This window comes from Canis lupus, chromosome 8 (assembly GCF_003254725.2).
Source record: "Canis lupus dingo isolate Sandy chromosome 8, ASM325472v2, whole genome shotgun sequence".
Taxonomy (NCBI): Eukaryota; Metazoa; Chordata; class Mammalia; order Carnivora; family Canidae; genus Canis; species Canis lupus.
The window spans coordinates 60,482,198-60,495,809 of record NC_064250.1 but is presented as its reverse complement, the minus strand read 5'-3'; the positions used below and the strand labels follow the sequence as shown (position 1 = coordinate 60,495,809).

Sequence of the window (13,612 nt, the reverse complement as noted above, 5' to 3'; positions counted from 1 at the left end):
CACCTGGAGTCAAAGTGGGGCCTTCCAGTGTTGATCTGTACAGTTCTAGGAGGTCTGTGCTGAACCAACCTACTGGATGAAGAAAGTTCTGGTTGATGACTCCCATTCTCATTTACCTGTAAATCTGAGTATGGAACCCAGATAATGTGACACCAACGCATGAGACTGAAAAAGAAGCTGCTCAAGAGGGAAATCTTTGCACCTTGGGGGTAGGCAAAGATTTCTTAGTTAGGGACAAACAAAACTGAGTCTTAAAAGAAATTCATAAATTGGACTTCATAAAAATGTAACGCTCTGCTTATTAAAAGCTGCTGTTAAGAAACTGAATAGATAAGCCACGGATTGAGGAAAAGAATATCTCTCACGAAGGACTTCTATCCAGAATGTTTAAGGAACTTTACAACTTGACAGTTGGGTTAAACAACCCAGCTGAGCAGTGGGCATAGACGTGAACAGAATTTTCACCAAAGAAGATACACTACGGGCCACTTAGCTCATGAAGAGATGCTCAACATCATCTGTCATTAGGGAGATAAACATTAAAACCACAGTGAAAGACCACCACACAGCCAGGAGAATGGGTAAAATTTTACAAGCTTGACAGTTTCAAGTATTGACAAAAGTGTGAAACAACTGGAATTCTCAGACATAGTCCGGCCTCTTGGGAGGAGAGTTCATCAGTCCCCTGTAGAGTTAGACATGCTCTTCCCAGCAGCTACCCAAGGGAAGGGAAAACACGTTCACAAAAGACAGATGCAGAAGCTCATAGGGGCTGCTTCTAGATGATCCCACTCTGGGATCTTCCATCTACAGGTGCACAGATAAAGTGTAGTTCTGTCCACACAGCAGGATACTGCTCAATAATGGAAGGAATAAGAAATCCACTGTGGTACTACATCAGGGAGAGAGAGAGAGAGAATGCAAACCAGGACTTGCCCAGGACAAGGGTGGGGGTCTGGCTGCGAATGGGCACAAGGAAACCTTGGGGTGATGGAAATCTGTATCTTGTGCTCTCTGTCTTCATCCTGGTGGTGGTGCCCCTGGTATACAATTCATCAGACTGGACACCGAGGAGGGCACGCACTGTGTCCCCTGGGGAAAGGGTCCCATGACCGTGATGCCAGTGTGCACACGATGAACGTAGAATGCATTTTCTCAAACCATTGCACTTTGCCTGTTTGCTAATTCCAACTGCTGAGATGTCAGGAGGAGGACATCCCCCATGCCTTGCACTCTCTTGCCTTCTGCCTTATAGGGCTATGTGTTTGCGCTCTTACCACACAGGAACTGGTCCATTCGGGATGCAAGGTAGGGCACTGTAGAAATGATCACGAATAAGATCATGACAGGACTGGGTGTGGCTCCTTCCCTAAATGCCCAGAGACCAGCAGGAGGGCCAAGGTGGCATGGGAGTCTTTGTCTGCAAAGGCCTCCACGTGGCACGTCTGATTGGGCAGAAGGATGGATTGGGAGACTTCTCCTAAACTTGTCCTGTGTTCACGTTGATGTGTTGATTTGGCCCAGCTGGGATGGGGGTGGCAGTCGGGGTGACGTTTTGTGGGTCCGAAGCACTTTCCAAGTTACCCCTTAGGTTCTGTGAAATCCATGTGGGTGTTGATGGTACTTTTTTCCTTCAAAAGCTGTCTTTCTTTTCTTTTCTCATTTCATTCCTTATGTCTATCCGTGGCCCTTTGCACCTTCCTCCCATGGTCCCATGTGTTTTTGAAGAATAAAGAACCACTTTAATTTTCTGGGAAAATAAATGGGAAAAGATTCCTGATTTCTTTCCTCTGGATTTCGCCTTGTTCTGTCCCCATCGAACCTCCTGGTCATTGAGGAAAAATCTGGGTCAGAGTCCCCTGGGGAGGCAGGGGCCACCCAGCCAGGCCAGCCCTGGGTGGCCAGCAACACTTGTGTTCTCGAAGATGGTAAGGAACCTTCACTCAGCCAAGAGACAGGTGTGTTTTCTCACTCAGCCCTAAGAGAGGAGGGGGTCTTTTCCAAGAAAAAAAAAAAAAAAAAAAAGGAGCAGGCGACTGCCTCAGTCCCTCCACTGCATCTTCTAGAAGCTCTGAGCCCTGCCTCTTGGCAACAGGCCGTGTGGGGAGGGCACAGGGCAGCAGGAACTCTCAGAGCTGTGAGTGGGACCTTGAAGTCTTTCAGTTCAACTAATATATATATATATATATATTTTACTACCAGTGGGGAGCAATGACTGTTTTAGGAATTTCACCCCAGGAGTTGCCAAATAAGTTAATTTACCTGTTTCTCATACAATATTTCTCATACAAAATAAACCTTCACTCCATTACAGAGCATAAGTAACAGGCCTCCTGCAGGCAAAATCGAAAAAGGCCTACAGAATAAAGCTTCTTTCCTCCACCACCACCACCACCACCTCCTCCTCCCTTTTTTTGAGACATTGTCTTCTGGAACCAGCGTCATCCGTATTATTAATCGCTTGTGGGGCTTTATACTGCATCACATTACTCCCTTGGAATTAAACTGCACATATAAAGTATGAAAAATGTACTTTTTTAAACAGTAAAAAAGTCATTTCCTAGCATAATACCCAAAATAAAGTGCCGTGGAGCCATTAGTAGTAAATTGAATTTTTTGGTGTGTAATTTGTACAAAAACTGACAAGTGCGAGCGCTCCTGTCCCCCATGCCCCCCCCCCCATCATTCGTCATTGGGTTTAGCGGACACAGAGGTGGTAATCTGCAAGGGCAAGCATTTTGATGTCGACTTCAATTGCACACTTCATTTATTTGGACAGGGCACAGGCAGCAGCTTCTGTCACGAGGCCTCACCGCACTATTAGCGCATTTCGCCCCAGGGCAGCTGGGACGCTGCGCTGGGGCAGATGTTCTTTTCAGCCTATTCAGTGACCATTCTTGGGGGTTGTTTACTGTTGCCATGGCAACTTTCATTTCCATAGCAGCAGCGCTGCTGTTTCTCACAGGAAAATGAATTTAGTTATAAAAGGATAATATTTTTCTCTGTCTCTGTATAACCTGCCATCTGTCAACTGGTGGATCAGTAAGGATTCAGAAACCTATTAAGAATTACAGCAACGAAGTGATGGGAATTTTTTTGGGGGGGGGGGCATATTAAAAGCGGTAATAGATGCGGAAGCAGACATTGTGCCCCCAACATCGGGACTTTAATTTTTTTCTTTAGATTTTCAAGTACGTTTTCTTTAATGCCTTCACCACCTCTACCGCCACCGTGTGCGGGCACACACAGTCTCGTAAAACACAATTCACATTCTGCTGACAGATGGAAGTGACCCGAAGTCTTGTTTGTATCACACTAGATGCGGGTATATTTAGGGCTGTCTCTTCTTGGAGCTCTGAGCTTCCCCCGTCCATCAAAGATTCCTATAGCTGAACTTCGCATCGTCACCCCACTGCCTTACTCCGCCGTGCCAGGGTAGCAAGCTGCGGGGGGGGGGGGGGGGGGGCACAGATCACCAACTTAACAGGAACATACAGTGCGATCTGTGAAAATCGCAAAACTGAGGAGGGACCGTGCTTTGTCTGAAAAACTTACAACCTGCCCCTTAAATCTCATTCTAGAATGCCTTCCTCTCAAATCCAAACTGGAAGAAAGTCACCTTTGGGATAGCTCGTCTAGTTCCTGGATGTTTTTTTGTTTTTTTTTTCTCTGTTGCTTTCATAAACTAACTTGCAGGGGGAAGAACACACACACGCACCAGCCCCGTTGTAAATAATGTTATTTATTGGTTGATTTTTCCAGATCCTGACATTGATGCTGCCAGTGCCATGATGCTTTTGAATACTCCCCCTGAGATACAAGCAGGTTGTGAGTAGATATTTCTATAGCCTACAGCACCATAGTTTGTGAACTTAACCTTCTCATTTATATACCAGGCCATAGGAACAACTAATGCTCAACTAGAACTTCCCTCGTAGAATCACTTCAGAACTACCTCAGTGCATGATTACATGCATATGCGAACAAACGTGCAGCCATGCATATGTATGAATGAATGCATAGGTGTGTTTCTGAGATGACAGAGTTTTCATATGATCTCAGAGCTCAAGACTTGGGGGAAGGGAAGCAGACCCATAATGAGTCCCCATGGAGAGAACTTCCTTTCTCCCACAGGAGTAGTTCCTGGGAGTTTGTGGTTTCTGCTAGAAGAGGCTATGTCGGGCCAGTTTCACAGTTATGGAACTGAGCAGTGCCCATTTCTAGAAATTTCTTTCCCTTTTGGGACCTCATCAACAGCAGGCTACCATTTTATAGCTAGAGAGGAGAGGTAGCAAGGTAGGTGTAAGGAGCTTGGGGTGGCCTTGAAATGGACCATCACTTGGATGAGTATCATTCCCACCAGCCTTCCAAGCTGTCATAAAGAAGAGGAGGCCGAATTTAGCTAGCAGGGCTCCTGTCTTCACCTTCTGAGCAACATCAAGCTTGAGACAGCGCTTTTCCTTCCTTGAACTTCTCTTCTATCCACTGCCCCGTGTTTTTTCCCGCCTCTGGAGCTAGACTACCATGGTTTTAGAAAGGTCTCCATCCCGAGTGATGATCTTAAATGGAGGGATCTGTCCCCTCCTCCTCCTGACTTGAATCTAGTTCCTCTGCTCGCACTTCACCCCCAGCCAGAACCCTGTTGAGCAGATGGCCAACTCACTTGCCAGGGTCTGCTCAGGACATGGCTGCATGGTAGCCTCCCGTGGATGGAACATACCGGTTGGAGATGATAGCATAACACAGCAGAGCCCACGACACTCAGGGACTGGTGCCTGCTGGCTCATCCTTAGGGCTGGGCCTTCAGCTTGTTTGGGGCTCTGGCTGCCTGAGGGCTGCAGGCCTCCTTAGAGAAATGCCCCAAATTGGAGAACATCCATTCTTGGGTGCTTTTGTCAGTAGCAGACTGATACGCAGTTCCAGACCATCCTTCATAGCCCTCCTTGGGTCACAGCCTTCCCCAGAGCCTTAGGAAATTTGACTCTATCCTATCTTTTTCCTTCCTTTAGAAGATTCAGGAGATGTGGCCACACATTCTCAGGGGAGACTCATCCCTCTGGGGCTGCCATTACCTGTTCTGAAAGGTGCAGAGTTCCCATTCTTTCTTTGCTCCACTCGGATTGCCAGCAGTTGAAGTGTTAGGCTGCCCACACCTCCGAAAAGCAAATGCCACTGCTTTTTGCCACTTGTGTATCTAGTACAGTCCAGTAACTAGTAATGTGGTTTTTCAAAGATATTTGAAGTTACAGAGAAATTGAAACAAAACAAAACAAAAAAACGCCATTCTCAGATAACATTGCAGGAAGAGTACAGACCGGGTTGTAACCAAGTTACAGTCTGAAATGGTTTCCAGAATCAGATTGCATAACTTATCCTGGGGAAACATATTTGTTTCATCGGAGCTGTGCAAGATTCTCTAGCATCTTCCTTAGCCCCCAGCCACTGTACATGGTGATCGTTGGCCTAAAGACATGATTTTGATGAACCAAAATAATGGAATTAAGAGGGACACGGGCAGGGGGATTGGTCATTAAAGAATTCCCAGCAGCTTCCATGCAAGTCCATTATCCCAAGGTTCTTGAGCACAGGTAGAAAAGAAACAGGATTGATTGTGATTCGCTGACAAGTGAGTGGCTTTTAATGTTCTCGTGGTTAAGTGAGCTTCTCCCCACTCTCTCACCACAACAACCCAACTATAAATAATGACTTTTTTCGGGGATCCCCGGGTGGCTCAGCAGTTTAGCGCCTGCCTTGGGCCCAGGGCACAATCCTGGAGTCCCGGGATCAAGTCCCACGTCGGGCTCCCAGCATGGAGCCTGCTTCTCCGTCCTCCTGTGTCTCTGCCTCTCTCTCTCTCTCTCTGTCTATGTCTATCATAAATAAATATAAATAAATAAATAAATAAATAAATAAATAAATAAATAAATAAATCTTTAAAAAAAATAATTACTTTTTTCAAGGTATCCAGAGTCTTGCGTGGAAATACTGAATTTGAGTTTCAAAAGCTCGATGTTCATGTGTTGAAGCCATAGGATCATTTTTAGGCTTTTCTTCCTCCCTCGCTCTTAACCACTGTGAGAAATCCAGCTTCAGCCTTCCTGAAGGGGGGCTCCAAGGTCCTTCCACGAAGGAAAGAACCAGGAGGCCCACAAAAGTCATGGAAGGAGAGGCCCACTGACAGGTGCAGCCAAGAAATCCGTGTGTAAAGACTCGGGAGAGGGGTAGGAGCAGCATCTTTGTATTCACCTTCCCATCGACCTCACCCCAGTGTTGAGTAAAAGCCCCTACTGGTCAAGTGAGAGCTTGGTCAACAGCCCAGAGTAAAGCTCCCGAGGGTGGGGGAACAGGACTGTAGGAAGGACGTGAACCTGCCATGAGTGTCCTCTGCGTGCACTTGGGAAGCCAGTCAGCCTCCTGTAAGCCCGTGGGAGGTGTGTGTCTCCACCCATGGCCTTGGTCTTCTCTCAGCATTTCTTGGCTTCTCTTCCCCTCCCTCCTGTTTTCATTTTACTTGGGTCATGTTTTTTTTTTTTTTTTTTTTTTTTCCCTGAGATTCAATGAGTGCCTTTTGCAGCTGCCATCCCCCTGCCTCACCAGCTTTGCCCAAGGCCTGGAAAAAGCAGGAGGTGATTCCTCCCTGACAAGATTCAGAGGCACCAGCACCCAGCCACGGCGCTGGAGGACGGGCGGCCTGGCCCGTGGTGTTGGTGTGCGTGTGTCCCCGGGTGGACGTGTGAGCACAGCGGGTTCAGGCGGCCCCGTGTCTGCACCGAGGCTGCTGTGCTCTGCTCCCCAGGCCGGGTGGTGGCTGAGTGCTGTTTACAGAGCCTCCCCGGGCGTGCTGCTATTTATAGCCTCTTGTTTTCCCCTCCTGGGCTGTGCGGTGCCCTGTTTGAACAGAGGCCACCAGCCTTGTCTGTCTGCCGCGGTCACTTCCAGCACTAAGAAGCTGGCCCTGGGTGGCTTGAAAGCCTTTTCCTTTGCCATCGACCTTCGTGGCCACTCCACTTAAGGTCACCAGACGGCAGCCACTTCGATTGTTTCCTGTCATCCTCCCTGGGCCCAGCATCTGCAAAGCCAGCTCGGGGCTGGCAGACCGGCCACCGGCCAGGCCAAGCTGAGTAGATCATACAAAGGAAACTTCTCAAGAAGCTGGTGAGAATCCCAGTCGGCCGAGCCCCTTTATCTTTGAGGAGGGGCCCCACATTGCCCCGAGGGAGCTCAGCACCCCCCCACCCCATGTTTTGCTTGGGTCCCCTGTGGGCTCCCTCTGCCTCTCCTGATGACCTGATGCTTCCTTTTCGATGAAGCAGCTGTGTGCATCTCCTCCAAACCAAAGGCTTCAGTGTTTTGTCCCCATTCCCAGCAGCACCAGTGATGAGGTTATCTTTTCCAGACTTTGCCATCTTGCAGCACGGGGATCATCCTACAAGGTGCACCATTACATCTTACATGCGCTCTAGGACACTACTTCCAGAAAAATCCGCACGGGACATTGCTGCCTCGTTATCTCTTGAACTTTGGATTCTGCTCCTAGTCAGATCCATCCACCTCTTCCCTCCCTCTCCCCATAAAAGTGGCTACAGAGACTAATTCCAGCTTCTAGAGTCTACTTAAGTACCTGCTTTGCAGTTCCCCTTTGACAAGCCCTGTGAGTCATCTTTAACCCCAATGGAGGGATTGTTATGAAGTCAGATCACCATTACTCATCTTCAAAGGCTTATATAATCCCTAGTTGGAATGTTCCCAGAGAGGAACACTGGATAATAAACAAAACAACAAAATGGGACAAGCCGAGGGGAGGGACCGAGGCGACGTTCCGCACCCTGCCTGGAAGAGGGAGATGTATCCAACACACCAGGCACCGGAGAAGGATGCCAACCGGGACACAGGCTCCCCCATTCCAGCCCCCTCCCCAGCATCCTTCCAAAGTAAGCAGGTGGAAAGGCCGACTTCGGGAAAGGGAAGGATTATCGGAATCACTTGCTGCTCAGCTTATGGCCTCTGGTAGCGTTAGCCAGGGCTGCCCTCCAAAGGCAGCAGTAGGAGCTCAGAGGTTAATTTTAGAAGCTGTGAAAATCAAGGAAGCTGAGCATCAGGAGGGAAGCTAGGGAAGCTGGGATGGGGAAGTGCTGAGGGTGGCAAAGCCTAGAGGGAAGTTTGTCTTGTGCCATAGACATTTTTTTTTTTAGATTCTCAAGGTGATGACATTGAGATCCCAGTGAGCAATGCTGCTTGGTTCATGTGTGTATTACTTTCTTCCTGGTTAAAAATAAGGACGTTTAGTGTCACTCTCTAACGTAAGAGAAAGCAGTTGAGCAGCAAGAACTGGGAGCTCTGGGGCTCCTGTCCTTGGCACCTCATCCCAGCAACTAGAGAATCTCAGACGTGTGTCTTCCTGCATGTAAAAGCTGAATATTGAACTCATGTAACAGAACGGAATGGTGCTGGGGGCCTGTGCCTTTGCAGTGAGAGCCACAAACATGTCTAGTTTCTCACTATATCCCTTCACAGCTGGAGCCGAGGTACCCATTTCAGTGCATTGGGTGGGCTGGGCTGGTTGGAAAGTGCTTGGGCTTTAGGTGTTTTACCCCAAGGGTAATACAGAGTAAAAGGAAGGGAAAGACAGACGTGCTGACGGGCAGAGGGCTGAGGAATGCATACATGCTCCTTCACAGTCCCCTGAATCCAAGACTGTTAAATATGGACCTCAATGCCTTTCACAGACATTTTAGACTGGCTGTGATTCATTTTCCAGAAGCCTCGTTCCTGACGCTTGGGGATGGAGACAGGAAGGAGAAAAGATGGGAGAATAGTTAAGTGTCACAGCTGGCTCCTGGCAGCCCGTGAGCAAATACGAACGCGTCGCCATCCCAACATGAAGAGCGTTGCCAGTGATAAGGACTGAGAAGTGGCAGGGTTGGCAGGAGGAGCACTCAGTTGCAGCTCATTTGAGAGCAAACTCCAGGAGTCAGGAGAAGAGCCGAGTTTACAATGCCAGAAGTCTTGGAAGGTTCAGGAAATAGCACAGGGAAAGCCTTTTAATGCTTCGGGATAGCTCTGTCCATGAGATTCTCTTTGAAGTGACTACAGTTCATTCATCAGGAAGATGTTTTTGTGAGTGAATGCAGAGAACTACAAAAAGCATTAAAAGGCTGGAAGAATTTCCCCCGTGTCTTGACCCCTCACCCATAGGTCCTGTTCCTTAGAGATAATTAGCAGGAAGACGCTAGAGAGATGGGATGGGATGGTGGAGGGATGAACAAGATGATGATAATGAGCTTCTTTAAGGGACCAGCCACTGAGCTAAACAGTTTATATCAGTCTTATTTAATACTCAAAACAATCCTATGAGCTATGTTTATACTGAGTTTACAGGTGAGGAAACTGAGGCACAGGCAGGTGAAGGCACTTGCCCAGAGCTGCAGGGCTAGTGGTGGGACAAGACCAAGACAGGGACAGAAGCCGTGCTGCCCTAGGCTTGTACCCTTAACCACTGCGGAACACTTGCTCCCTGGAGGCTTCAATGAGGTGAGGCCCACCAAAGGACCCTGGTCTCTAGTCCGTGCTCACTGGGGACTGGCTTCCCTCCTTTGCTCTCCATCCTGTTGGACATGCCCCTGGGGCTTACCATTTCTGGGCACTTGGGCAGAGGACTCCGAGCTGGGGCAGTGTCCTTGGGGTTGCTTTGTCCTCTGGCTGGCAGATGACTCACTGGCCGTGCCAGAGTCCGGAGAACCTGTGCTCTGTGACTCCCTATCTGCCGTCTTCACTTTCCAAGGCACCCCAGTCTCTGTCCCAGGATTTTAGGGGTTTCAGGCATTTTTCTCACAGGGGCGACTCTGAGATGTTTCACACGATGGGGACAGAATCGCCATCGAGAGTAGTCCCTGCTCCTCCAGCACGCACTGTGGCCAGAAGATGGCCAAGTTCTTCCAGCCTGGTTCTAATTCTCCTTCTAATGGGCTCTCAGCTCACCTGGAATGGAGAAAGCCTGGGCTGCCTCAGGATGCTCTGAGGATGATGGTGGTGGTGGTGATGTTGCTGCTGCTTACATGACTAAGATGTATTTTCTTTATTAATTCAGTGAAATCTCCACCATGTGAGATAAACCCCATTTCTGTCCCCATCCTCTTACTGGAGTGGCTCGCTCAGGGGACACAGGCAGGAAATGACAGAGATGGGACGCAGACTCAGGTCCTCCCAACACCAGCATCTGGCTCTCAGCCACTACATGCCAGACAAGTTCCCTGCTCGGAACCCTTTAATGGTTTCCCCAGTACCCATGGGGTGGAGCCCAAAAGCCTCTCATTCCCACAGAGCATCATATGCCCTACCAAAATTACTCTTTGTTCTTGTGCACATTGTGATTTTTACTACTTCCTCTCCGCCTCTGAATGCTGACTTGGATGGTGCTTTCTACAGGGAGTCTTTACTTTGGGTCAGGGGTCTCCATCCTTCCGTGCCTACAGACCCCCCCTGCCCCAGCACTTACCACAATATATTTCCCTCGCCTCTTCAATTCTGTCTCCTGTATAACTGTGTCGACCCCTTGTCCCCTTCATCAAATACATAAGTGGGTACTTGCTATGTTAACCCATTAATGGATACAATCTATGTATGGGACTGTTATAATTTTGCTGGCAAGAATTAGTGATACTGATTTTAAATTTTTTAACTTATTTTAACAAGTAGTCCTATCTATCAAATTCACTCGCTCTCCTGGAAAAGATCCCTAGTAACTGATATCTTCAATAATATTATAAGAATTAAACGGAGTCTACGGCTGTCTGGCCATTTCGAAGAGACTCCCAAGCAGCAAAATAGCTGAAAAACCCTTTGTCACAGTCCCCAAAAGAGACAAACAGAAAGTCTCTCTTTTCAAACAACCTGATGCATCTGTCTACAAACTCCAGAGTTCTATGGATTTTTGCATGTCTGTCCTTGAGAATTATGGGTATTTTTCCTGCCATGTTTTATTGTAAAAGTTTTCTAAATTTAGTTCCTCCGTTTACGTCTATGATCCGTTTCTAATTAACTCATTTATGGCATGAGGTGAGGACCAAGGTTCATTTTTTTCCCAAATCTCCAGTTGTTCCAACCCTGCTTTTCTCCATTGTGTTGTCTGGATACCTCTGCCAAAAATCAGTTGGCCATGTATTTGGGGGTTTATTTCCGAAATCTGTTTTCTTCCTTGATCTCTATCTCTCCACTTACACCAATACCACCCTGTCTTGTAGCTCTGTAAGAAGTCTTGAAATCAGCAACACAAGTCAGTTAATATAAATTTTAGACACTCTTGCTTAGAACTCATCAGCTAAGCAAAATAGGATACTTACCTTCAGTATCACATTATGCAGGTTTCATGCTTTTAAGACACTTGGTTAAGTCTCCTGTCTCAAATGATCTGCTATCTGAAATCAGGCTGCTGGTAAGGGATATGGGTAAGAGTTCCTGATCTAGTGCAGCCTGCTGTCACAGTTCAATATGGTAAGAGAAGGGCAAGATTCCGGCCCACTGGACTGCACTGGTAGTACTGGCTTTGGGCACTGATTTCAGTTCTGTCTCCCATCCACCAGCGGCTGGGGCTTTACACTAACCTAGGAAAAAAGTGGCAAAAATATTAGCAAGAGCCACAGAATTCTCAAGGACTCGGTCTGTATAGCATTATCTCATATTCAGGAGTGGACATTGACCCTACATGAGGGACATCTAATTAACCTTGGAATATTTATGTAAACATGTCTTTAGAAGCCTAAAAATTACAGGAGTAAAAAGTAATGTTTGTGTTTTGTCAAGAGCATGCCTCTCAATATGGACTTTAAAAACTTAATATCCAGAAGGGTTTTCATTTTTGAATGCATAATTTTCTAGAGCCTCTTTGGTGTGGCCTTTGTTTGAGAAAGCGTGATTTATCCACCTTGCCTCTGGATGAGACTGTGCCAGGGCTGCTAGATGAGCACAGCCAGAGCTCTGGGGAGTCCGGATGCCATTCAGAGGAGGAAGCAGAGATGTGGGTAACTTGCACGAAGTCACAGGAGGAACTAAGATGAAAGCTAAGGCTGTGAGCCCTGAGGACACGTGGAGCAGTGTTGGTAGTACGGGACGAGTATTGGCCTGAAACAAATGAAAAAGATGGACTGTTGGGGGTTTCTTGGGGTTCCCCTGCTGTGTGACTCAGGTGTGAGGCCACTGGGAGATTGTCTGGAAAAGGACAGGATCTCATGGTTGCTGGCAAAAAGGTTGCCCTACTGTTGCTCCGGGGATGAGGGTATTTCGGAGAAGGCAGGATGATGAGACAACTCTCGGGAGATTTGGTTGGGGGAAGCTTCGAGAGAGTAGGAAGTGGGCCCTCCAGAGTGGGCTCTGCAGGGTTCTGAGGCGGGAACCAGAGCTTCCCAGCCAACCCTCCACTTCCAGCCGACACTGAGGAAGGGTCTTTCCTCAGGCAGCAGAGATCATCGTGAGCATGAACTGTGTTGTGAGCGCTGAGGTGCCACGTAGCTTGTAAGATCAGCTTTGCTGTTGTCTTGGCTCTCTCTTTCCCTTGTTAGATTAAGGACGCGTAGAAAGGTGTTCTCAGCTTCTGACTACGACCAGAGAAGCATGAGGGAATGAATGCTTTTGTTTGGTCATCGCTGCCAGACTTGTGTCTGTGTTCTTGGGGTCTTGTTAGGGCCTGGCTAGAAATAAAAGCTTATCTTAATACATGCAAGGAAATCATGTCTGAAGCCCATTTTTTAATACCCTTTTTTAAAGTAATGCATCAGTAATTTGATTGTAAAGTACTGGTCTGACATGGCTGACCGAATCTCTTTCTCTTGAGGCATGGTATCTTCCTTTCTCCTCAGTGTGCATGCATGTGTGTGTGTGTGTGTGCGTGCGCGTGTGCGTGTCCGTTTCTCTCTGTCTCTGCTTCCTATGCCAATACCACTTTCTCTCTCTCCCTCTCTGGTGTATCCAAAACTTCTGACTCGAAGCAGAAATCATCACACCTGAACTCACCTGTGGTGTCTCTCTCCCACTTGCTTTTGCAGTGCCCCCTGGAGTGATACAGAATGGAGCGCGGGCTCTGAGCCGAGGGCTGTTTCCCGGAGTCCGGCCTTTGCCAATCACTCCCATCGGGATGACGGCAGCTGTGAGGTAAGGGAGACGCCCCCTGGGCAGAGCTGGCCTAAGGAACGCAAAGGGCGCCATGTGTCCCACGGGCCCACTTGGGATGGAGAGGCCCAGCCTCTCACTTGGGAAGACAGTACAGCTGATTTGGGTGTTCAGAAAAGTCAAAGTAACTCCCAGAGACCCCAGGCTTTTCCTTCTGGGCTCAAATTATCTTGGTCTCTTTGCATATACGAAGATAAAGACAAATTAAGCTTTTTTTGTTGTTCTAAGAAGGGGGGGGCAAGTTGGGTAGAAGGAAGTAGTGAGCAAGTTAGTCATTCGACTCTAGGCTAACTGGTCTACCTCTAGAGTGAAACGCAAACTTGCAGTGAGTGGGATATAAATCACAGCCGGTGTCCTTCCCTTGCTCAAAATCAGATCAGTTGCCAAACCACATGAACTCTTCTTGGAAAATTGCTTCCCTCCATCCTTCTGTGACTCCATTGCCGGTCCT

General features: G+C 47.9%; 1 protein-coding gene across 11 annotated transcripts in view; it reads left to right on the top strand.

Annotated features, from left to right (window-relative positions):
• FOXN3 (forkhead box N3) overlaps nucleotides 1–13,612 on the top strand; it is a 393,350-nt gene that overhangs the window by 359,197 nt on the left and 20,541 nt on the right. For 9 of the 11 annotated variants that reach the window (XM_049113398.1, XM_049113406.1, XM_049113399.1 and 6 more), the window contains 2 exons: nucleotides 3,763–3,828; nucleotides 13,038–13,143. In XM_049113398.1, the coding sequence (XP_048969355.1) occupies nucleotides 3,763–3,828; nucleotides 13,038–13,143 (172 nt within the window). The remainder of the gene's footprint in view (nucleotides 1–3,762; nucleotides 3,829–13,037; nucleotides 13,144–13,612) is intronic. The other 2 variants (XM_049113407.1, XM_049113408.1) reach the window with 2 other exon arrangements.